The sequence below is a fragment of the Rattus norvegicus genome, chromosome 19, assembly GCF_036323735.1.
Source record: "Rattus norvegicus strain BN/NHsdMcwi chromosome 19, GRCr8, whole genome shotgun sequence".
In the NCBI taxonomy this organism is placed as follows: Eukaryota; Metazoa; Chordata; class Mammalia; order Rodentia; family Muridae; genus Rattus; species Rattus norvegicus.
In genome coordinates, this window is record NC_086037.1 from 55,267,221 (window position 1) to 55,290,631 (window position 23,411).

The 23,411-nt window shown below is 44.4% G+C and overlaps 1 protein-coding gene across 9 annotated transcripts in view; it reads left to right on the forward strand.

Moving 5' to 3' along the window:
- Positions 1 to 23,411, forward strand: part of Hydin (Hydin, axonemal central pair apparatus protein) — a 346,279-nt gene that overhangs the window by 120,839 nt on the left and 202,029 nt on the right. For all 9 annotated transcript variants that reach the window (XM_039098232.2, XM_039098235.2, XM_039098234.2 and 6 more), the window contains exons 12-15: positions 5,142 to 5,365; positions 12,959 to 13,026; positions 19,382 to 19,617; positions 22,105 to 22,205. In XM_039098232.2, coding sequence (XP_038954160.1) covers positions 5,142 to 5,365; positions 12,959 to 13,026; positions 19,382 to 19,617; positions 22,105 to 22,205 — 629 coding nt within the window. The remainder of the gene's footprint in view (positions 1 to 5,141; positions 5,366 to 12,958; positions 13,027 to 19,381; positions 19,618 to 22,104; positions 22,206 to 23,411) is intronic.

Genomic DNA, 23,411 nt, shown 5'->3' on the forward strand with positions numbered 1-23,411 from the left:
TGGTCCCTTCAGAGTCAAAGTCACTCCAGTGTCACCTTGTTGGTCAACATATACTTACACACCATTGTCACACACCTTCCTATACATTACATATATATGCAAGTAGCCACCATGGAAACTTGGTTTTAGGGAACTCCTAAATTGCAAATGTTTGTATCTTAGCGAAATAAGGCAAGCAATTATTTAATACGTGATCTGTAACTGTCAGGCTCTTTGTGTGTGTGCGTGTCTATGTGTGCATGTGTGTGTGTGTGTGTGCGCGCGTGTTTGTGTGTGTGTGCATGTTTGTGTATGTGTGTACATACGTGTGTGTGCATGTGTGTATGCTTGTGTGTGTGCACATGTGTGTATGTGTGTGTGCTTTTGTGTGTACGCACGCACATGTGTGTGTGCATGTGTGTGCGTGCATGTGTGTGTGCACATGCATGTGTGTGCATGTGTGTGTGCATGTGTGTGTATGTGTATGTGCTTGTGTGTGTGTGAATATGTGTATGTATGTGTGCATGTGTGTGCATGCATATGTGTGTATGTGTGTGTGCATGTATGTATTGTGCATGTGTGTGTATGTGTGTGCATGTGTGTGTGCATGTGTGTGTGTTTGTGTGTGTATGTATGTATGTGTGTGTGTTTGTGTGTGTGTGTATGTGTGTGTGTATGTGTGTGTGCATGTGTGTGTGTGTATAATCTCCAAACCTTTCAGAACTGTGGAAGGTAGGATTTATTATTCTTCTGTCATGAGAAATACCAGGTGCATGTGGTCAGTCCCTCTATAATTCTGCCCTCAGGGGATGTTGGTAAAGCTGGTGCTTTGACTAAAGTCTCCACTCAGTCCCTGCAGAAATAATCCTGTGGAGCACGGACAGTTGCTCCTCCCATTTTCTGGCCAAGTTGTTTGGGGTTTAGAGTCATTTTCTTCTTAGGTTAATGATAGATAAAGCATGGGGTGAAGGTTCAGCAGATACTCTCCTCCAGTGCAGAGTCTGGAACCACAGCATTCACTTCCTGCACATGGCTGCAAAACTGAAGCCTCCCCTGTAGCACGCTGGCTGAAGGAGAAAGCTCTCCGAAGACTGCAGATAGCATATTACTATCCCGTTCTAATGTGTGGGTCTACACGGGAGGACAGAGAGTACAGTCACCATGGCAGAAGAGGAGATGGGTGGCAACCCTGACTGCCATAGGTGTAAGAAACTAGGCCAAGTCACTCAGCTTGAGAACGTCACAGGCACCGGGTCACTGATCCCTCTGGGAATAGGGCATGTTTTGCTGGTCTTTCAGTCCTGCGGTTCCCAGCACCTCATCTTTCCACACCAGGCCGGTCCCATCTACAAGAAGGGCCTACATGGCATGGAGACGGGTACTTCATCCCCACACTCGCCGGGGTAACAGGGCCAAATGAGGCAAAGCGAAGGCACCCAGATGTTGATGTCAGGATCCGCGATTGAGCCTGAGAGAGCTCCACAGACAGCCAGCTCCTGCATTATTCTACGCTGTGTGCTCTTGAGAGAAAACTCTCCAAAGCAGAGGAAGAAATGATTTTCCTCATTCATCGATGTTGCTTGCGTAATTTATCCCACACGAATCCTCCTTACACCTTACAGATTGCACTTTATGGATGCCACGCCAGGAACAGACAAATGCAAAGCGGATATGGTTTCCCTGCGTATAACAATGATTTTTTTTTTTAGCAAATGAATAAGCATGTCCAGATTTTAACTGCAGAGCAAACCCCAGCCAGCCAAGGTATTCAGTGAGGCGAGGCATCGGATTGGACAGAGGCGAGGGCGGCAGAGGGAGGTGGTAAGGCGCGTCTGTGGGGAGATTTTGCACCCTTGGCATCTCCGATGCTGAATCTTCGAAGCTGATGCACCACCGCGTCTCCTAATTTATTATATTACCTCCTTGAGAAATCTGGATGGCTAGCTACTGACCTTAGTCACTGCTGAGCTCGGCGATGCACAAGGAAACAGTTATAATCCCAGGAGTATGTAGTGCTCCCCAACGCAATCCAGGGTCAAACCAACAGGAGGTCAAGTTCTAGTTTAAGTGATCCCCTCTCCCAAGAGTTGGACCTCAGGGGTAAGAGACTCAGGACGGCGTCCCGAGCTGTCAGCTGGATTCAGTTTTCATAAGCAGATGTTTCTTTGCCAGGAGTAAGAGAATGACATCATACTCCCCGAGGTAGAGGGCCAGGCTGGGAGATGCCTCTGTCAGGAAAAGGCTTGCTGGGCAAGCATGAGGACCTGAGGTCAGATCCCTGGAACCCATGTAAAACCCTGGTCATGGTGGCATTTCCCTGTAATCCTAGCGCTGGGGAGATGGAGATGGGAAGATCCCTGGATGATCCAGCTAGTCTTGCTAAAGCAGTGAACTCCAGGCTGAGTGAGTGGCTCCGTGTCAATGAATAAGGTGGAGAGTAATTGAGGAGGGTACTGGGTGTGACCTCTGGCCTCCATAGGCACAGGCACACAGACGTGCATGCATCTGCATATGCAGGCACACACCAACAGAAAACACACACACGCGCGCGCGCACACACACACGCACACAGAGAGAGAGAGAGAGAGAGAGAGAGAGAGAGCGAGAGAGAGAGAGAGCCTGTGTCTAGAGAGAGAACAACAAAGGCCACGAGTGCCTTAGACCAATGGTTCTCAACCTTCCTCATGCTGCCACCCTTCAATACAGTTCCTCACGGTGTGGTGGCCCCCACTCACAAAAAATATTTTCCTTGCTATTTAGTAACTGAAATTTTGTTACTCTTTGAATCATTATGTAAATATCTGTGTTTTCCAATGGTCTTAGTAGACCCCAGTGGAAGGTTCATTCATTCCCCAAAGGGTGACCCACAGGTTGAGACCCTCTGCTTTAGAAAGTGGCCTCCAGGGTTGTTCATGTAACCAAGATATATTGTATATGTGTATGAACATGTCAAAGAGTAAATTAACAAAAAAAAGAGTACCCTACGAGTTACTACCAGCATATGGAAGCTACCCTTTAAATGCAGGTAAACTCTGTGCCCACAGTATTGGGCAATAGAGATGTAAGTGTCACTTTGATTTGTAAACTCTGTTGCCAGGTACCTTTTACAATTCTACAAACTAACAAATTTACTCTCCTAACAATATGAGATGTTGAAGAGGGCAGATGGGGAAGTGGGGCCTAGAGAAATTAGGGAGTTTGTCTAAAAAGGCTTAGCTAGGAAGTCAAGTGCAAATCTGAGATTTGAACCTAGGCCCTTTGTCTTCCAAGTCCAAAAATAATCATTTTTTCCTATGTTGTCTCTTTAAAAGAGAAAAGGGTGGAAGCACAATTCAAACTACCAAGAACCTTTAAACAGGAGAGTTTGGAAATAGACATAAAATGGTGAGCCAGGCAGCAAGCAACCTTATTTATGGTTTTGTTTTGGCACACCGGTTATCTGCCACTGGCAGAAGTAGCTGTGTTCCTCTGCAGGGGACACAGCTTTCTGTCCAGAGCAGCCTGAGCCTCTGAGCTTAGTCTCCTCAGCCCCTAACCATAGCTGATCTCCTCGGCCACCTAGCACACTGTCCTGACAAAGCAATAGAGCCACATGAGTGTGCTGTGAGCTTCCTCTGGACAGGGCCCTGGGTTCTCCCCTCCTCTCAGACACCCCCTTCCTCACCCTTCAGCACTTACACCAAAGCAGGAGCTAGCTAGCCACACCTCGTCTGCACCTCTCCCTCCCCGGACATTGTCCTCTGTGTTCTGTAACCACATCCCATCACAATCACTCTTTTCAAGGTCAAGGTGACTTCTCATCACACATAAGACCCCAAGCTCATTTCATAGAGCCCCTTCTGCTGACCTCTGTCCACATTTCACATTCATGGGGCTCCTTCCTTGGTTTCCAGTATGTCCCAGCATTCCTCATCACGTTCCTCGGGTCCTTCACATTTTCCTAATAAGTTTCTGGATGTCTTCAGGCACTCACCCTAAGCCTCCTTGTGCAAATGCACCTGTTTGTTTGCTTGTAGAGAACATTTAAGAGGTATTCCATAGATAGAGTTATGACCAGTCTCTGTGTTGGTATGGGGAGGACAGATAGTTATAGCTCGCTTTGACTAACCTCCAGTGTCAGTTAAGGGATGTCCCTACATTTCTAGAGAGGAAGCCAGTCACCCTTCAGAGGTAAAGGCAGAGTTGTCAGGGAACAAAGAGCAGTACCTTTGCAGGCCCAGAATAGAACAGCGCAGCCATAGCACAGGTTCATGCACACTAATGGTGAGGTGTGGGTGGGACCAGCTGCGGAGGACTCTGCACGCCAGTGTGAGCTCCTCATATGCACACTCAGAGCTACTGTGCCATCAGATACAGGCACGAGCATGAAACCGGGACACCAGCATACAGGAATAGAGCGTCTATAGTAAAATGATTGCTTGCATAAGAATCCCCAAACAGCCACTCATCCAAGGGTGTCTGAGATGAGCAACTCCAGGAGGGTGAATTCTCACAGCACCACAGAGAGAACACTTGCCATCTGGAGTCCTAGGTGACACCTGATATGCAGCCTCCGAGGCAGTTGATGCTGCTCCATCCTGACTTGCTTGCTTCTTTTTACAGCCCGTACTTTACCTCAGTTTCCTCGTGCATGAGAAAGAATCATCTACCTTTTTATATCTACTTTAGAGAGAATATTTAAAAGGTAGTCCAAGAGTCTTCATTCATAGATATGACTATAGCCGGTCTTTTAATGGTATGAGTATAATTCAAATGACAAACCTAAAGATTTTCTTTTACATTTTTAATTGTGTATGTGGAGGTGGTGCGTGTGAGTCTGTAGGTGCGGGTTCTGGTAAGGTAGAGTTCAGGTAGGCAGGAGCCTCCCAACATGGGTTCCAAGAGTGGACCTGGCATCCTCTGTAAGAACAACGTCCACTCTAGTCTCCGAACCATCACTAAGCCCCAACTAACTAAAGAGAACACCAAAAGCATAAAATGACCTTGCGACGTAGGAGCCCAATCTTCAAGCATTTAAGACATCAGACAACTGAGTTCTCCCAAGAGTTTCCCTTGGTCATAACTCCTGAGGGTTTCCCTGACGCTGAATAATACATCGTGTATTTACATGAAAACTGACCGCTGTCCTCTTGACCTGACCATGTCTGACTTTCCCGACACAGGCGATCCTTTCCAACAAAGGCAGCATCGATGCCCTCTTCAACGTCATCCCCAAAACTTCAGCCTTGGGGGCCTGCTTTGTTTTCAATCCTAAAGAAGGCATCATTGAACCGAGTGGGGTCCAAGCCGTCCAGATCGCCTTCAGTTCCACCAGCCTGGGGCACTTCGAAGAAGAGTTCCTGATCGATGTCAACGGGTCCCCTGAGCCCGTGAAACTGACCATTCGGTATGGTACATTCGTAACTAAGGTAGACACTGCCTGGAGTTTTCCCTTACACTTTCTAGAGCTACAAAAATTAGCTCGTAACTTAGATGTTCATAATTGTTGATATGAAGCCTCAGCCCAGGGGAATGTTTTAAATGCCCACCAGAGTTTCTTTCCACATCGGATGTCCCTGTAATGTGGATGCAGATACACTACCTTGACATCTGGTTTTCCTGTAAGTTATCACCTATCAGATAAGGATTTAAACTCAGTGGTTCTCAACCTGTGGGTCGTGACTACTTTGAGGATGGCATACCAGATATCCTACATATCAAATATTTACATTGCAATTCACAACAGTAGCAAAATTATAGTTATGAAGTAGCAATGAAATGATTGTATGACTGGAGGTCCCAGTGGTATTGCGTGGACTACATACACCTTGTGTTTTAAGCTGTTTGGAGAAAACGAGTTATTGTGGTAGCTCCAGGAATCAACCTGTCTCCTTGACAACAGCTCTGCCTATTCTCACAGTTTCTCTAAACCTTCTCATTCATTTTCATCATATGGAAATTCTGTAAACAGTCTTATTTTTAATGCTCTCAAGCACTGCCCAAGTGACCACTTATTAGTTTGTTTGCCAAGACTAGACACCTACAGCTTTTATGACAGAAGTTTTTTGGGGGGCTTTTCTCGCTGTTTGTGGTAACTGATAGTCATGAATAGAACTTGTCCTTGGGTTTTGAAAAAAAGTCTGTTTTTGCAGCCCAATAAGATGATATTGACCATTACTGTTTAAAAAGGCCATTTCTCCCAAATAGAAAGATCACACCTTCAAAACACAGCTGCCCGACTCTGGATGCTGGTCACAAGAGGGTCTTTAAATACATGAAAATCTCTCTTATGATGGCTGATATCAGGGCCCACCCTTCTACAAACTGATGTGTCTCTTGGAGCCTGGGATAGCAAAGGAAGGAGACATGATGTTGTTTTTGTAAAAAAAAAAAAAAGTATTGATCTCATGATATCTACTAAAAATTTAGAATCTCAAGATCAGCTCAAAGGCTTTTATTCTCAAACCTTTTATTCTTAAACTCACCTCAAGAACTCCTGTTATTGTCTAGATTGTGTCCCCAGACTTTCAGATATTGAGTCTTAGCATCTCAGAATGCGACTGTTCTTGGAGATGAGACCCTTAAGTAGGTAATTAGGTTAGGATGAGGTCATAGGGTTGGACTGTAATCCAATAGAAGTGGATTAGAAGTGAAGATTAGGGCATAGACATACAGAAAAGGACACAAAGTAGAGATGCCATCTACAGCTAAAGCCAGAAACCCTTGGGGAAAAAAACAACTATTGCCAAGGCCCACCTTCCAAGGACAGAAATGAATTTCTATCATTTCCTGTTCAGTTTTTGGTGGTGGTGGTGGTGGTTGTTGCTGCTGCTGCTGCTGCTGCTGCTGCTGCTGCTGCTGCTGCTGCTGCTGCTGCTGCTGTTGTTGCAGACAGTCCTTAATAACTAAGGAAGGCAGATGGTCATACCTCACACCATGCCTGGGGACTTAGCCCATCTCAATTAGGATTTTCTTAAAATCTCAAGGCTTATCTGAAACACTCTTAAGCCATCTATAATTTTCCCCAATTATCCATGCTTGTTATAATATTAGAAATCCATTCAGGCATGGTGTTGCACGTCTGTCATCCCAGGACTTGGGAGGTAGAGGCAGGAGGATTAGGAGTTCAAGATCATCTTTGGCTACATGGCAAGTTGGAGGTCAACCTGGGCTCCACGAGACCCTGTCTTTGAAAAACTATTAAAAATTAGAGTTGTTTCACAAACAGTTGAAAGCACAGAGTCCTCCAGAAGGTGCAGCAGACTTGCAGTGATCCATAGCTTACACCCTTCAGCATCTGTACCACATGAGAAGGGTGGGGGGCACCTTTCCACAGCATGAGCAATCAGCCCATTTCTTGTATCCCTAACAACTCACACCTCACATCTCATGGCAAGTTGTTCATCCGGTCCCTTGAGGGTCCTTTATCATCCATCAGCAGATCAAACTTTCTGACTTCTTGATATCAAAATACATTGTCAAGAATCGTATCCTCTGACAACACCCAGCAGCCAACATGGTTCCCCACAAACACACAGTGCAGATGCTTACAGGTCTGCTCTTTTGTGGGTTTAAGACAAAGAACAGCCTTTATGACTATGGACAGCAATAATCCTTAACAACAAAGCACCAAACCAACCTATAAAAAGATTAAACACCAGGATCAGGGGGATTTTTTACCTCCAGAAAGTCAAGGCTGGATCACATAGCAAAATAAGCCAGCATGGCATAACATTAGTGACGTGTAATACCACAGAATAAAAGAGAAATCCAAAAGGTTATCTTCAGCACATATAAAAGGGCATTTGCCAAAACCCGCCAGGGTTCCGTGATTTGAAAAGGAAAAGAGATCAAGAGCTTAATAATATACAGACATTTCCTCAGCATGAATCAGAGACCCAAACTCAAGAGCCGATGCTATGAGACTGCTCACAGCAGGCACACATAGATATGCATGGCTTTGGATTAGACAGTGGTGCCTCAGACAAGACACCTAAGCACAAGCAAACAAAGGCAAGTAAATAAAGTGACTTCATCAAAGCGTAAGAAGATGTGTGCTTCGGTGTGCACTACTGAGCCAAGTGGGAGACTGTATTTGCAATTCGCATATCTGATAAGGGAATTCTAACCAATATATTCAGAAACAATGAATAAGAATATAAATAATGAAGTTTAAAGCCACACCAAGCTTTTAAGACACTGATCTCAAAAAGCATAGAGGTCTGAGCGATATCATGGTTGGGGACATGTATATCAAGAGAGTCCACCGCAACATCGTGTGGCTGGTTATAGGCAACAAAATGGAGAATGAGCACCGGCAAGGATTTGGAGCCTTGGAGTGTGCGCATGTTGGTGATGGTGTGACAGTTGGTACTGACTGTCAACAAGACCCAGAACTCCTAGCACACAGACTTCTAGACCTGTCTGGGGTAGAGTTTCTAGATTGCATTTATTGAGGTAAAAAGACCCAGTCTAACTGGGCTGGGATCTCAGGCTGAGTGAGAAGGGGAAAGATCCCTAACTGCAGATGTAATGTGACAAGAAGCCTCATGTTCCTGCTGCCATGCCTTCCCCACCATGGTGGGCTGTGATCTTAAACTGGGAGCCAAAATAATGGCTCCCTTTCTTAAGTTGCTTTTTGTACAGATATTAATTATAGCAATGAGAAAACAAACGAATACTGATGGAAATGTAAGACATTGCAGCCAGTATAAATAATAATCCTGTCCTTACCTGAAATAAATGAACACTGATCCAACAAGTCTATCAGCTTATATACTCAGAAGAAATGAAGGCATACACCCATATGTAAACTTGTACATGAATGTTTATAGCATCATTATTTATACTGGGCAAAGATAAGCAAAATATGATACACTATTCATGAAATTTTATCAGCCACAAAATGGGGTGAACAAAAGAAAGACACATGGCTGCATGCTATGACGTGGTATAGTGGGTGAGCCTTAAAAGCTCAACCAGTGAAAACAGCCAGTCACATGCATATGTAACACATGCACACGCAGACAACATACATTACATGACTCCAATTCCATGAAAAGTTGAAAACGAGCAAAGCCATGTAAATCAATAGGTTCAGAATAACAAACAGTGGAGGGTGACAGGAAGGAACATGGGTTTCCTTTTGGGGCACCGAACATGTTCTACAATTGGGCTTATCATTTGATACATCCTGTAGGTAGACAAATGCTGTTGATTTGTATGTACACTTTAAGTGGGTGAGATGTGAATGTATGTAAGTTATGTTTCAGTGATACTGTATTTAAAACATCAAATGAGTGTCCTGTCATTTCCTGGATATACTTTTTCTAAAAAAAGATTTTATTTATTGTATATGTGAGTACACTGTAGCTGTCTTCAGGTACACCAGAAGAGGGGATCAGATCCCATTACAGATGGTCTTGAGCCACCATGTATTTGCTGGGAATTGAACTCAGGACCTCTGGAAGAGCAGTCAGTGCTCTTAACCACTGAGCCATCTCTCCAGCCCCTGGGTATACTTTTTTAATTATGTGTATGAGCGCCTGTAGGTGTATGCACATGAGCTTGCAGAGGTCAGAAGAAGGTGTCAGATCTTCTGGAGCTAAAGTTACAGGCAGCGGTGAGCTGCTCAACTTGGGTGCTGGGAACAGATCCCAAGTTCTCTGAGGGAGTAGCAGGTGCTCTTAACCACGGAGCTGTCTCTCTAGCCACACAGATTGATTTTTTTTAAAATCCCAAACCTCTTCTCAATATCATAAAGTAGAAGTTCATGTCACTAGCAGTGAGTGGACAGTCAAGGTGACCTGAGGTTCTCTACTGTGCATAGTAGGATTTTACAGTCTCATAAGCCAACTTGAACTAAAACCTCAGTTTCTCTCCAGGGGTTAAGTCTCTCTCTCTTTCTCTGTCTCTCTCTTTCTCTGTCTCTGTCTGTCTCTGTCTCTGTCTCTGTCTCTGTCTGTCTGTCTGTCTCTCTCTCTCTCTCTCTCTCTCTCTCTCTCTCTCCCCCCACTCTCTCTCTCTCACCACCCCCCTTGGACCACTTCCTGCCAGTTTCCACTCCACTGTCTCTTTAATGTTTATCTCCCTCAATGAAAAGGAAAAGTCAATTATGTAAAGAATGCTGGGAGCTTTATCCCTAAACAGATTCCCAGTTACTAAGAGAGGAAAATAAAACCCCTGCATAGCTTTCCTTGCCACGTTACCTCCCCTCACTGAGTGCTGCATGTGTTTGAAGTATTCTAGCACATTAAACTTTGCACAATGATTAGGAAATCCATGAGCCACTGGTGTCACAAGTAAATGTCTAGTTATATGAAAATAATACACGCAAGATCATGTTTCCATCCCTGTGTTATTGTTATGATTCACATATTACTTAGAGGGATAAAACCTTTCTTGGGGTCCCTGTCTCAAGTGATCCCTATGAAGTTAATAGTGTAAATTCTAGAATTTTTCTTATCCTTTTATTATCAGGTACCCTGTCCTGACTCCACGTATTTTGGGCTAGTATACCTTATAAGAGAACAAATACATGTTTGCTCTTTCTAATGATCATTTACTTACATGACATAATGTCTTAAGTGATTGAATAAACTATGATATGAAGTTGATGGGGTTTTAAATCCTATCCCAGTGAGCAATCTCGTTCTCTCTCTCTTCCGGCACATGTAATTTTATTAAGTTTTATCTATTGCATAGACATGCTTCGAAATTTAAATTGCCTCACTCGAATGCTAATCCAATCAGTCTTAGTCTTTGAAATGATCCCATTAGCAGGTTTTCTCGTTGCTGGACAGCTGGGTAATATCCCGTTAGAATTCGTGTGACCACATCCAAGTCCAGGTGGCATCATTTAGTCACAGTTCTCTCGGTGACCAGAGCCTTTGATCGCCTGTGATTTATCTCTGTGCCTTTCAGCTTCTGCACTGATTAAACGACGACCTTCTGCGGTTTCCCATGCTCTTTCCCTACTTTCTTTTCTCCCCATTCATTTCATATAGTTTTTGATCTGCTTGTTACTCTGGCCCCCAAAACTGTCTTTTCCAACTCAAGTGGCTAAGTTGCGAGCTCCTTTGACTTCATTCCCAGTTGGATCTTCACGGACTGCTGAGTACCAGACAGGCTTTTGGAAACCATCTCAAATGACCAGCATGAAATAGAGTCATGAGAACGGATTTTAGACTTGCAGCTTGTCATGTTGGGTCTTGGTTGCGGTCACCCTCCACTTCTCCACAAGCCTCAGCCCATTAGAGCCACTTCTCCAGCCGCCACCGGCGTTACTAAGGCTTTAGTGTGTCGCATGTGGCATAGCAGGTCTCTGTGTGTCTAAACATTGAAAGCCTCACCATGTGTATGGAAAAATCATTCAGCCCTTACCTTTGCTGTAGACATTTTGTAAAATATCAATTATGGAGAACCATGATTCCTGCTTAACCAGTAAACAAGAATGCCTGCCATCTAAGCTCTCTTTGACTGTTAATGATTACCACAAATTTAGTAGATTAAAACGATATAGATTTATTATTTTAGAGACTGGTAGGTTAGAACCTCAACCCTTGTCTTAACTGAACCAAATTAAAGGTGATGGTAGACCTCTGAGTCTTTCTAGAAAGCCCAGGCGAGAATCCATTCATCAAGCTTCTACAGCTTCTTAAGGCTGTCCATTCTCTCTGGCCAATGTTGGTAGCAGCACTGATCTATGGGTAGAAGTACAATACTTAGAAGGTAGTTTGACAACATCTCTAGTTAGTAAAACAACAGTAGCTGGCTTCTACCTACAGCCTACAACCTCTCAACCGTGGGGTATTTTACCAAGCTCACAGTATCAGGTATGAATTCTTCTCCTATGAAACTAGCTTAAAATCCCAACCAAAAGCTCACTGGTTACCTCCCTAACAGCCATGCCACTAATGTACCAGTGAGCACATCTCGCTTGTCAGGTTAGGGTTTTTTTTTTGTTTGTTTTGTTTTGTTTTTTGTATATAGGGTTCACCACTGAGTGAGAACACTGATAATTTTTGTTCCCTAGTAGCCTGCATAGCATTTTCTAGCATGATGAAAGCTAGCTCACAGGGCTGGCACTTCCAAAGACCCAATATGCATTTCATTTATTTCTTAACTATTTATGTGTATACATGATAGGGGACCTGTGCACACATGAGTGCAGGTGTCCCAGAGTCAGGAGGCAGAAGATTCCCTGGGCCTGAAGTTGTAGGTCGTGTGAGCCACCTTACGTGGGTGCCGAGAGCTAGACTCCAGTCCTCCGCAAGAGCAGCCAGAACACGCTCTTAACCACTGAGCCATCTCTCCCAATTTTTGTTTCTCGATGAGTTGATGACAGAGTATATGCTTCATCCAAGTTAACTATTTTTTTAGCATTAGTTTGGCAAACTGACTGCCAATTCCCTAGTGACTAGTAGGGGAAAGGTTACATACACTAACCACAGTCATTTCCTACCTAGAGTTTGAGAACTGGAAACCTATTTTGTGTATGAGTGTGTGGTACACACGTGTATACATTCACGTTTGCATGTGTGTGAACACACATGAACACATGTATGTGGAGGCCCAATGAGACAGCCAGTGTGCTTCCCAATCACTCTCTGCTTTATTTGATGAGTCATGGTCTCTCACTGATCCTGAAGCTCACCTACTCTGGTTAGTCTAGACGTCATGCCCCAGGGACTCCCTGTCTCCACCTCCTGAGTGCTAATAGTTCAAGCCCCCCTCCCTGCTTGCTCAGCTTTTATAAGGGTGCTGGGGTCCCATACTCCCGTGCAAACTCTTGCACACAGATGCTGAGCCCACAGAGATATACCACACACACTCTGAAAAGTTATTGCAATGGCTACTGTAACGGCTTGTCGAATTATGGCTTCTTAGACTCTGTTATTGACCTCATACCAAGGTTTGTTTATTGTGTGTATTTCCCTTCCAAGTTCTGAGCATTACCTTCACTCATTCCCTATTTCCCCAATTTGTGTTTGACTTTCAGAGGCTGTGTGATTGGACCTACATTCCATTTTAATGTCCCTGCTCTGCACTTTGGGAATGTTTCCTATGGTGAGTACTCTTTCTTTCGTGTGTGTGTGTGTGTGTGTGTGTGTGTGTGTGTGTGTGTGTGTGTACATGTGGAATCTTGTAATTGTATTTTTTTATTTGCCTGAGGTAAATGTCGTCTCCAAAGCTTGTTGCATCTGTCTGCTAACCTAGGCCTAGGCCTGGAAGCTTCTAGCCTCCGTACATTCTAGCCTGGGCCTAGAATGTCTTCAGCCTCTGGGACTTACTGCTGAATAAGCTCACCCTTTCTAGCTCTTCCTGAACTCTGGCTTCAGAGTTGTTCAACTCAGCTGTTCTGGCTCCAACTCCTCTCTAAACAACTGGTTCAATCTGGCTTCTCTCTTGGCCTCTCACTGCATCGGCCCCAAACTAACTCTAGCAATATGTTCTACTTTTCTGGTCCCCTCTCATTTTCTGGTTCATTGTCTTCACTTGTCTCTAGCTTGTTCTCTCTTCAACCTGTCTCTATAAAACTGTCCTGGGAAAACTGCCTCCTCCTCCCAATCTGTCTCCACACTGCTTTCTTAAGTAGCTTCCCTGGTTTGTCAAATCTTCCTCTGATTTGTCACTTTGTCTGCCACTCAATTAGACATCACTTTCAAACATGGGTGCTTCTTTCTACAAACGTAACTTTACCTTCGTTGTTTGGAACTAAGGTCCTGTCTGTATTCCAGCAGAGGGAGTAAATAAAGGTGTGAGCTAAGGGCTGAAACATGTTTTTTTTCCCAGTAAGTAACACAATCGTGGGGTTCATGGTATGAACAAACATCCTGCGACAGACTCAGGAAGATAATCTTGTCATACCTAGAAATACCATCTTCCTCCTTAAGACTGTTTCTTCCATTGGCCTGGAGCTCACCAGTGAGACTGGGCTACTGGCCAGTGAGCCCAGTGTGGTATTTTGAATAGGAATGGGCCACATAGACTCGTGTGTTTGAATGCTGGATCCATAGGGAGTGGCACTATTGGGAGACATAGCCTTGTTACAATAGGTGTGGCTTTGTTGGAGGAAGTGTGTCTCCAGGGAGTGGGCTCCAGCCAAGCCCAGTGGTTCATATTCTCTTCCTACTGCCTATGGATCCAGAGGTAGAATCCTTAGCTTCTTCTCCAGCACCACGTCTGCCTGCATGCCGCCATGCTTCCTATCATGATGATAATGGACTAAACCTCTGAACCACAAGCCAGCCCCAATTTAACGTTTTTCTTTATAAGAGTTGTTGTGGTCATAGTGTCTCCATGGCAATAAAACTCTTAAGATACCCAGGGACGCTACTTACCCTGCCCCCCCCCCCAGCACTTGGGACTACAAGGACACACCACCACAACCATCTTTTCATATAAGTGCCAGGGATCAAGCTCAGAGCCTCATGCTTACAAAGTGTTCTGGCTACTTTTATATTAACTTGACACAAGTTGAGGTCATCTTGGAAGAGGGAATCTCAGTTGAGAAAATGCTTCTATCAGACTGACCTGTAGGCGAGCCTCTGGGGCATTTTTCTGGGTTAATTATTGGCATGAGAGCTCAGTGGTGCCAGCCTGGAGGCACAACCCTGAATGTGTAAAATGGCAGGCTGAGTGAGCCAAGGAGAGCAAACCAGTAAGAAGCATCTCACCACAGCCTCTGCTTCAGTGCCTGCCTCCAGGTTCCGCCTCGAGTTCCTGCCCTGACTTCCTTCCATGACCGACTGTTACGTGGACTGACGTGTAAGCCCAATAAACTCTGTCCTCCCCACATTGCCTTTGGTCATGGTGTTTGCCACAGCAGAGTGCAAAGTAACACACCAACTAAGCCATTTCCCCATTTTCAGTTTAGAAATCGGATACAGTATTTCTTGGTCTCTGCCCAGGAGAAGGAAGGTTTACAAAGCAGCCCGATTACCATTTCTAACAGCTAGTCAAGAGGCTCCTTTCCTCTGTGGCAAGGTCATTTTGGCGCTGCTGTTTCTAAGTGATACATAAAGTAGTAACTGGGCCCTGGACACTAAGAGCTGCGAGGCTGTGGATATCGCTCTTTCTCCAGCAGTGACACCAGCGACCTCATGCATCTGTCTCATGTTCACCATCTGTACATTCTATACTCTTTGTACTTGGGATTTGGGGGCCATGGTCATAGTGGTGACATATTGGTTATTTTGTTTTGCTTTCTGGCATTGCTGGGTACCAAACCCAGGGCTTTGTGCATACCAGGCAAGTACTCTGTCAGTGCACAAAACTCCCAAACCTGCATTGTATCTAAGTGCAAATTCGGATTTGTCCATCTGGCTGACAGCAGTCTCCTTAGAGAGGTGCTTTGGGGTTGAACTGAGGTCATGTGGTTCAACTCAGGGTCCCATTGCTCCAGGTTGAAGGATGTTCCGTCTGTACCGTCATCTCACCTGGTGTCTGTCCCTTGGCAATTTTCCCTGTCTGTATTTATCAACTGATAAAAATGTCAACTGAAGCAGCGACGGTGAAATTCTCAGTATAGAATTTCACTTGAGAAAGAGAATTTAAAGTGTATTTAGTAGGTTAATTTGATTTGATTTGATAGTAATTAGCCCTTCTATCTAGAAGGCGGTAAAAGGAAAAGCCCAGATTGAGAAATGCTTGTTTAACTCCATAGCCCTATTCTTTACAGTCCGTTTCATTGTTTCCTGTTCATCTTGCTTTAGATTAAATGAACCCTACTTCAGGGAAAAATAGCTCCTTAGCAAAAGCCTATTTGAATGTGTTCATCAGTTGCTTTGTATCTGATGATAGGAGAATTTTAATTGTTCAGAAAACACTGTATGGTGACCACCACATGAAGTATACTGCATAAAGTACATGACATGTAGTCTTTCCCCAGATTATGCATCTCCTGTATTCGGAATTCTTTCCGTGAATAACTACAAAGGTGCTACATTTGCAAAGTGACCTGCCCACATGTTTCCCTCTGCTTTCTGAAGATTCTTGGCTTCCTAGAAACATTGGGAGTCCCTCGTCTAAAGTCTCCCACGAACTCCCAGAAGTCTCATTTACTTATTGGTCACACACATTACTGAATTGGTGTAGTGTCATCATTAGGCAGCCCATTGTTTAGTAGTGAAATCATGTTCCCCATACATCAACTTTTTAAAGACTCTGCTGCTGCTTCTCTGTGGTCTTGTGATCTGTAGCTTCCTGTTTCTTCAAGAAGTCTTAGGGACACTTCTGCACAGTGGTAGAACCCTTGTTTGGCATGCTCAAGACTCTAGATCACAATCCTATCGATAGAGACACAGACAGACAGACAGACATCTTTATTCAGATTTATTTTTATTTTATGTGTATAAGTGCTTTGCCTGCACATATGTAAGCATGCCATATGCATGCAGTGTACAGTGAAGGCCAGAAGAGGGCATCAGATCCCCCGGACCTGGAGTTACAGATGATTGTGAGCTGCCTTGTGGGTGCTGGGAATCAAACCTGGGTCCTCTGCAAAAGTAGTCAGTGATCTTAACCACTGAGCCATCTTAGCCCCGAGAAAGCACTGTGTTTTGGTTGTTGTTTGCTTTGTTTTGTTTAGAATTAATTTCTTAATGGACTTTGGGGGTCAGATAAAAATATAAATGCTGAAGGAGAATTAAATCTTTTGAGAATGCTCTCTTTCGAATCAACATTTGAGTATAGGAAGAAGTATAAATTACCTCTGTGAATCCCCGAACATTCTGTCCAATCATGTTGTTAATTGTCCTAAGACTTACCTACATATGCTAACTGGAAAGAATACAGATGTTGAGAGCTGTAAAATACTTTCATTCAGGTAGAACTTCAGATAGAACAGACTGGGGATGGAATGGGGTAGGGGAGCAGAAGGCTAGGTATAGTGTTCATACCAATAACCATTCAGTCTTTAACAAGCCAACAGCCCCTCCTGAGGCTCTGTGAAGGAGATGGGGGCACCACAGATGCTACTACAAGGAACTACATAAGTTTTAATGAGTTTTATTCTGTGAAAAACTTCTGACTAAGGGAATTGGTCCCAGCAGTTGTTTGGGACCATGTGACTGTGGAATCCACTTTTCTTTTTTTTTTTTTAACTATTTATTTATTATATATAAGTACACTGTAGCTGTCTTCACATATGTAGAAGAGGGCATCGGATCTCTTTACAGATGGTTGTGAACCACCATGTGGTTGCTGGGAACTTAACTCAGGACCTCTGGAAGAGCAGTCAGCGCTCTTAACCACTGAGCCATCTCTCCAGCTTTTTTTTTTTTTGCAGCCTCTTTTTTTTTTTAAGATTTATTCATTTATTATATATAAGTACACTGTAGCTCTCTTCAGATACACCAGAAGAGGGCATCGGATCTCTTTACAGATGGTTGTGAGCCACCATGTGGTTGCTGGGAATTGAACTCAGGACCTCTGGAAGAACTGTCAGTGCTCTTAACCGCTGAGCCATCTCTCCAGCCTCCACTTTTCTTAATACCATATATTAGTAGACCATTTAAGTCATTAATGGCCAGGTAAGGTAAGTATAGTTTTCAGTCATTATTGGGCAAGATCTGAAGAGTCCAATATGGCATTTATATGATTGTGAAGGTGACACCCACCACTTTCTCTGGGATTTCTAGGAGAAGGTGGTTTGAGGCAGAAAACCCGAGGCTTTACCTAGAAGCAGCGTGTCCATTATCCTGTGGTTATTCTTGATCTAAAAGTGACAGCAACTTCACAGCCACCCAGGAAATCCAGCCAAAAGTCTATTTATTGCTTTCCCAGCAAAGGAGACCTACATGTCTTACAAAAGGAATATGAGTCCCACCAAATGGAAGCCAATAGGGCTGGTTATAACCTGACACAGGACTGTGGGGGTGAACTAGTCTTAGGTCCTGCCTGGGTCTAACTCACATCACCACGTCTCTCCTGGGAGAGGCTATTATCACATCCTATGTCAGCCCGTCTTTCCTGGGAGAGGCTTTTATCACATCCTATGTCAGCCCTGAGAGCATGGCTCTCAGAAAGGAACAATACAAATTTGTCACCTGTTGGCATGTTTTAGAGCAAACAGCAGACAAGTATGTAGGCTTCTCCTTCATGCATTGCCAAACAGGACTGAGTACGATCCTACGTTCTAAAAATCTGCATTGGACACAGAGATTAAAGGCAAAATGCACTTCTACAAGACAACTCACAATAACTAACAGCCGAGGTTGCCTCTTTAGAGGGGCCTGGGTGACAACCGAGGGCCTTGTTCTGGATTACGGTTTAACCTGCATGACTAAATGCATACGTATTCTCTAGTTAATTCATGAATGGATGAAGTGTATGTATTGATGTGTGACTGGGGACTTAAGGAGCTAACAGGGAATGGATCTGAGCAGAGGAAATGACATAATCTGTGACGATAAAGACGTCACAGTGAAACCCATCAGATTGTACATACGCTAAAAAGCGCTTTAAAGAGGGCCCAGGGATGTGGCTGAGACACCAAAATGCCGGGAGAGCAGTGGAATTCTCAGAACCCACATGGACTGTCTGGATGCATGCAGTGGGGCATTCTTACATTACCAAATTCGGAGAGGGAGATACAGGAGGATCCTTGAGCTTTGCTGGACCGCCAGGCTCACCCCAGGCTTGGTGAGAGACCCTGAAGCAAAAAAACTAAAGTGTATAGAGGAAGACACCTGGTATTGACCTATGACCTGTACTCATACACCACACACACATACAATACATACATACATACACACATACACATATACACATACTTACATACATACACACATATACATATATACACATACATACTTACATATATACATACATACATACACATATACACACATACATACACACATACACATATACACACATACATACTTACATACATACATATACACATACATACTTACATATATACATACACACATACACATATACACACATACTTACATACATACACACATGCATACACACATACACATATACACATACATACATGCATACACACATACACATGCACACATACATACTACATATATACATACACACATACACATATACACACATACATACACACATATACATACATGCATGCATACATACATACACACATACACATATACACACATACATACACACATATACATACATACACACATACACATATACATGCATGCATACATACATACACACATATACATATACATACATGCATGCATACATACACACATATACACATGTACATACTTATATACATACATACTATACATACATATAGAGGACAAGTTAGAAGGTAATGAGACACAGTAGTGAATTACATACACAACCCTAAGCCATTGCTAAGGGAGATTTGTTGGACAAGGAAGGCTACTGGGGAAAAGAAGCCTTTCTCACCTCAAATTTTGTTTTCCAGGATTTCCCCATACTTTGACGTGTTCCCTCAATAATACGTCTTTGGTCTCCATGACCTTCAAACTGCGTGTCCGTGGCGATGGCGAAGGCATGAGTAGCATCCCAAGTTACTCTCAGGATTCGGACAGCAAACGACGGTCATGGATTAATACAGAAATATCCACAACAAAACCCAAAGAATTTACCATCACTCCCAACAGTGGCACCATCCGTGCCCAGGGTTTTGCTGCCATCAAGGTAAAGTGCACAGCTGTCAGCACACACAGCTGAACACCGGCCACCTTTCAGATAGCCACTGATATGTCACCTAGGGTTCTCTGCCCAAGGACACTGATAGGGAATGCCATGGGGAACCACAGGCAAAACTGGCCCTGTACGACTAAGCCTCTGAGACCACAGAACCAGATGCAAAGAAGTTCTCACTGCTCTGGTTACTGGAATCGCTAAGCTTGGAGACTATGCTCAGCCAGTTCTAGCAAGTCAGCCCTCAATGAGCCAAGTAGAGAGAGACAAACTCCCACCACAGAAAGAGGACCAAAGATATCCAGTGGCTCCCACTCCCCAGTCCTCTTGGGGTCCTGACATGAGATTTGGTTTTAAGTAGAGGAATTCTGGTCTGGACATGGCCCCATTCATCACCACAATCTCAGCTCTAGCCTCTCCTCAGAGATAGTCTGACCAATTGTTGGAACCAGATAAGATCTCTTTCCAGACAAAGAGAGCCTTCTCCTTCTCCTCCTTCTCCTCCTTCTCCATCTTGAGATTCCAGGAGCTGATGGGGAAAGGGACTCCAGTACCTTGGGGACTATTGTTTTAACAGTCTAATGGCCAAAAGAAGGGCCCAAGTGCCTCTTCAGAATAACCTTGTCCCCACCAGACCAGTTTCACCCCAGTTAAATGTATATTCACCAGGTCTAACATGAATACGTATCTTTGGAGGAGCTGTGGCTTCCAGTGCAATCAATCAATCACTGTTCCATACAGAAATGCATCCATTGACTGTAATTGAAGAGCAGAAGAACTCAGAGTCTGTCTGACTTTGTATTTAGGTCCTGCACAACCGTAAACGCCGGGGCTTATGCCCAGCTGACAGCTAGGTCATTCAGGTTTGCAGTATAAATCTGGGTCCTGACAAATATGGTCACCGTGTTTCTTTCCACTAGAGCTTTGTATGTGAGTCCACAGGAAGAGGGATGAGAAGGCTGCCCAGCCTACTGTCTCCCTAGGCTTGGTCTGAAATCAGACCAGTGCAGTGGCCTTAGTGGCAGCCCCATGGTGCCCCCAGCAGGGTTACCTCAGAATTAACCGAGAAGAGTTTCAGCTGTCTCCCTTCACCTTTTCTTCTCCAGACACCGGGATCTTGCAGAATGGAGGGCTGCTGACTGAAATGGTGGTTTCTGCGAAGGAAAGACTTCACAGCTAAAATGGCTAATTCTGTAGATGTTACCACTGAATATTTATTCAATCCAGCCACTGTTTCATCCCCAGATTTGTTTGAGATGCTTTTCAATACCTCACCTCAAGTCTATTCATTTTAACTGTTTTTCTGGGACTTTTCAGCCCTTCCATGGGCTTCTCCAAGGGTCTAGAGAAGCTCGCCCTGTCATTACATTCTCTCCGGAGATGGCTAAAACTGACTTCTACTGGAAGGTGCACAGCCATGGTGGATTTATTTTTCACTTGCCCCTCAGCCTCCGTACGGTCCAATCCCTCTGTCCTTTTACCCCTGGGGTAGCTTTCTTCCTACCAACCTCAATCCCAATACATATACAAAGGGGTCCATTCATGCCAACACCTCCACTTTTCTCCTAGCCAGATCATTTTTCTTTCCAAACCAGTGCCTCCCTTTTTTACTTTTTTTGTGTATGTTTTGGCAAAAACCCCCCTCTGAGCTTCAGCGTTCCCTCCTGATCTGCACTTTCAGCCAGGTCTGTGTGGACTCGAATTTGCATGCAGCAATTCCCTGTGCAACCAGAAAGATTTTAATTAGTACCCGGATACATAATTTATAGGCAGAAAACCCTTAGCCCATGCCAGAAGCTCTTCTCCAAACTAACAAGTATCGTTTCCAGTCGAAATCATTTTGAAGCAATTAAAAGTTGTAACAAGGCTTTCAGAGGGCCTGAAAACAAAGTTTCACAGCAGTAAATACAAACATAGGGGAGAATCTTCTGGGTAGAGGTTGTCCTCAGGTGGACCTGGCTTTGGACATTTCTATTTTTCTGCTAGAGTGGAAAGGGGAGGCAAATCTTTTAGATTGAAAATCCAATTGCCCCTGCAAGTTTCTAAAGTGTACATAGTTATTTTCCTTTCCCTTTGACATAAGGAAATTCACTATACCGTTTCTTCAGTTATATTGAAGTTCGGCCATTTAGTTAGCCCCCAGTGTTATAAGGAACAGTTTAAACGACAATAATTAAAGTCTGTCTGCCACGTTTGTAGTCTCTCACCATCTGTGGTCACCTTCTCCTTTGTGTGGGTATGTAGTCCCCGTGATAAATGAGACCCCAGAAATGAGTCAGCCTTTTATGCTAACACTGAATCTCTAACCCAGCGTGCGAAAACATCCACCGTGCCCTGACCCCATAATGTAACTTGTTCAGTGTAAAGTGCCATCCATCTAACGAAACAGGGCACTTAGAAACCACACTGATGCAAGTCTTCCCCCCTGGCTCCCTGCTCCACCCTGCAGAGAACAGCAACCTGTCACCTCTTTCTTCCCAGGTGACCTTGTGCTCCAACACCGTGCAGAAATACGAGCTGGCGCTGGTGGTAGATGTGGAGGGCATCGGAGAGGAAGTGCTGGCGCTCTTGATTACAGCCAGGTAGCATACACACCTGTTCCTCTCTGCCAGTACCCACCCCCCATGCTTCCCCTGAGCCCGGGGTCAGGCTGCCTCCCACAAGGCAATTGGCCTGCAAAACACTGCATACTAGATTTCTCTTGCCTTCCTGGGGATGGGAAATGGAATCTGGGGTGCAAGGAGCAAAGTTTTAAAACAGAGAATGTTTGAAAAGGACCTGTGGTGGCGATATCAAGGACCAAAAGGCTTTATGTGTACGCCACATTGCTTTCTAATGAGTACAAGAACTAATGGGTTCATCAGGTAGGTGATGAGTTACTAAGGCTTTTTTTTTTTTTGAGGTTTTTAATATGGTCTGTATGAAGGTCATGTAGGAGAAGGTGCTGGTGTCAGTCTCTAATAATATAAACTCATAGCCTTCACTCTGTGTGTGCACACATACAAGCACGTGTCTGATTGTTGTATATGTACATGTGTGCACATGAGCATAGGGATGCACTCACTCCAGTGTGTACATGGAGAGGCCAGAGACTGATCCTAGGGTGTGTCTTCCCCTATCAATCTCCACTTTATTCTTGAGACAGGGCCTCTCACTGATCCCGCCGGAGCTGACCATTTTACCTAGACTAGCCGCCAATGGAGCATCTGAGATCCACTTGACTCTCTCTCCCCTCTTGAGGCTTTTATCTGAGTACGGGAGATTCTAACAGCTCCTCATGCTTGCACAGCAAAACACTACACCTCCCAGGCACCCAGCTTCTCCCTCTCTTTCAGTGAGTCAGGAAGGATTCCTGAAGTTAGGTTTAAATTGGGGCTGCCCCCTTTCCACAGCAGACAAGCTTCAGAACTCAGGGAAGCAAATGGCTTTGGACAGAAAGGACGTAGCAGAGCTGGTCCATCAGTGTCTGGCAAGCAGGTCTTATGAGTGTTGGGAAGACACACCTTAAAGAGGGTGCAGGCACTCTGATTGGTGGGAGGGTAATAACCATGTGTCGGAAGTTCGAATGGAGACAAATATCAACCTGGAAGGAACTAGAACTCTTGCTGCCTCAGTCTGCTTAAATGTCGCTACCATCCAACTTTGCTTGTCTCCTTGAACACAGGAAAGGCTCTTTGGTTCAGTCCGTGCCTTCCTGGGGTCTGCCTTGGCTTTGGTCTTGCCAAATTGTAAAAAATAATAATGCCTACAGGGACCATGGGTTTCCTGCTAAGGTTTGCTGTGACCCC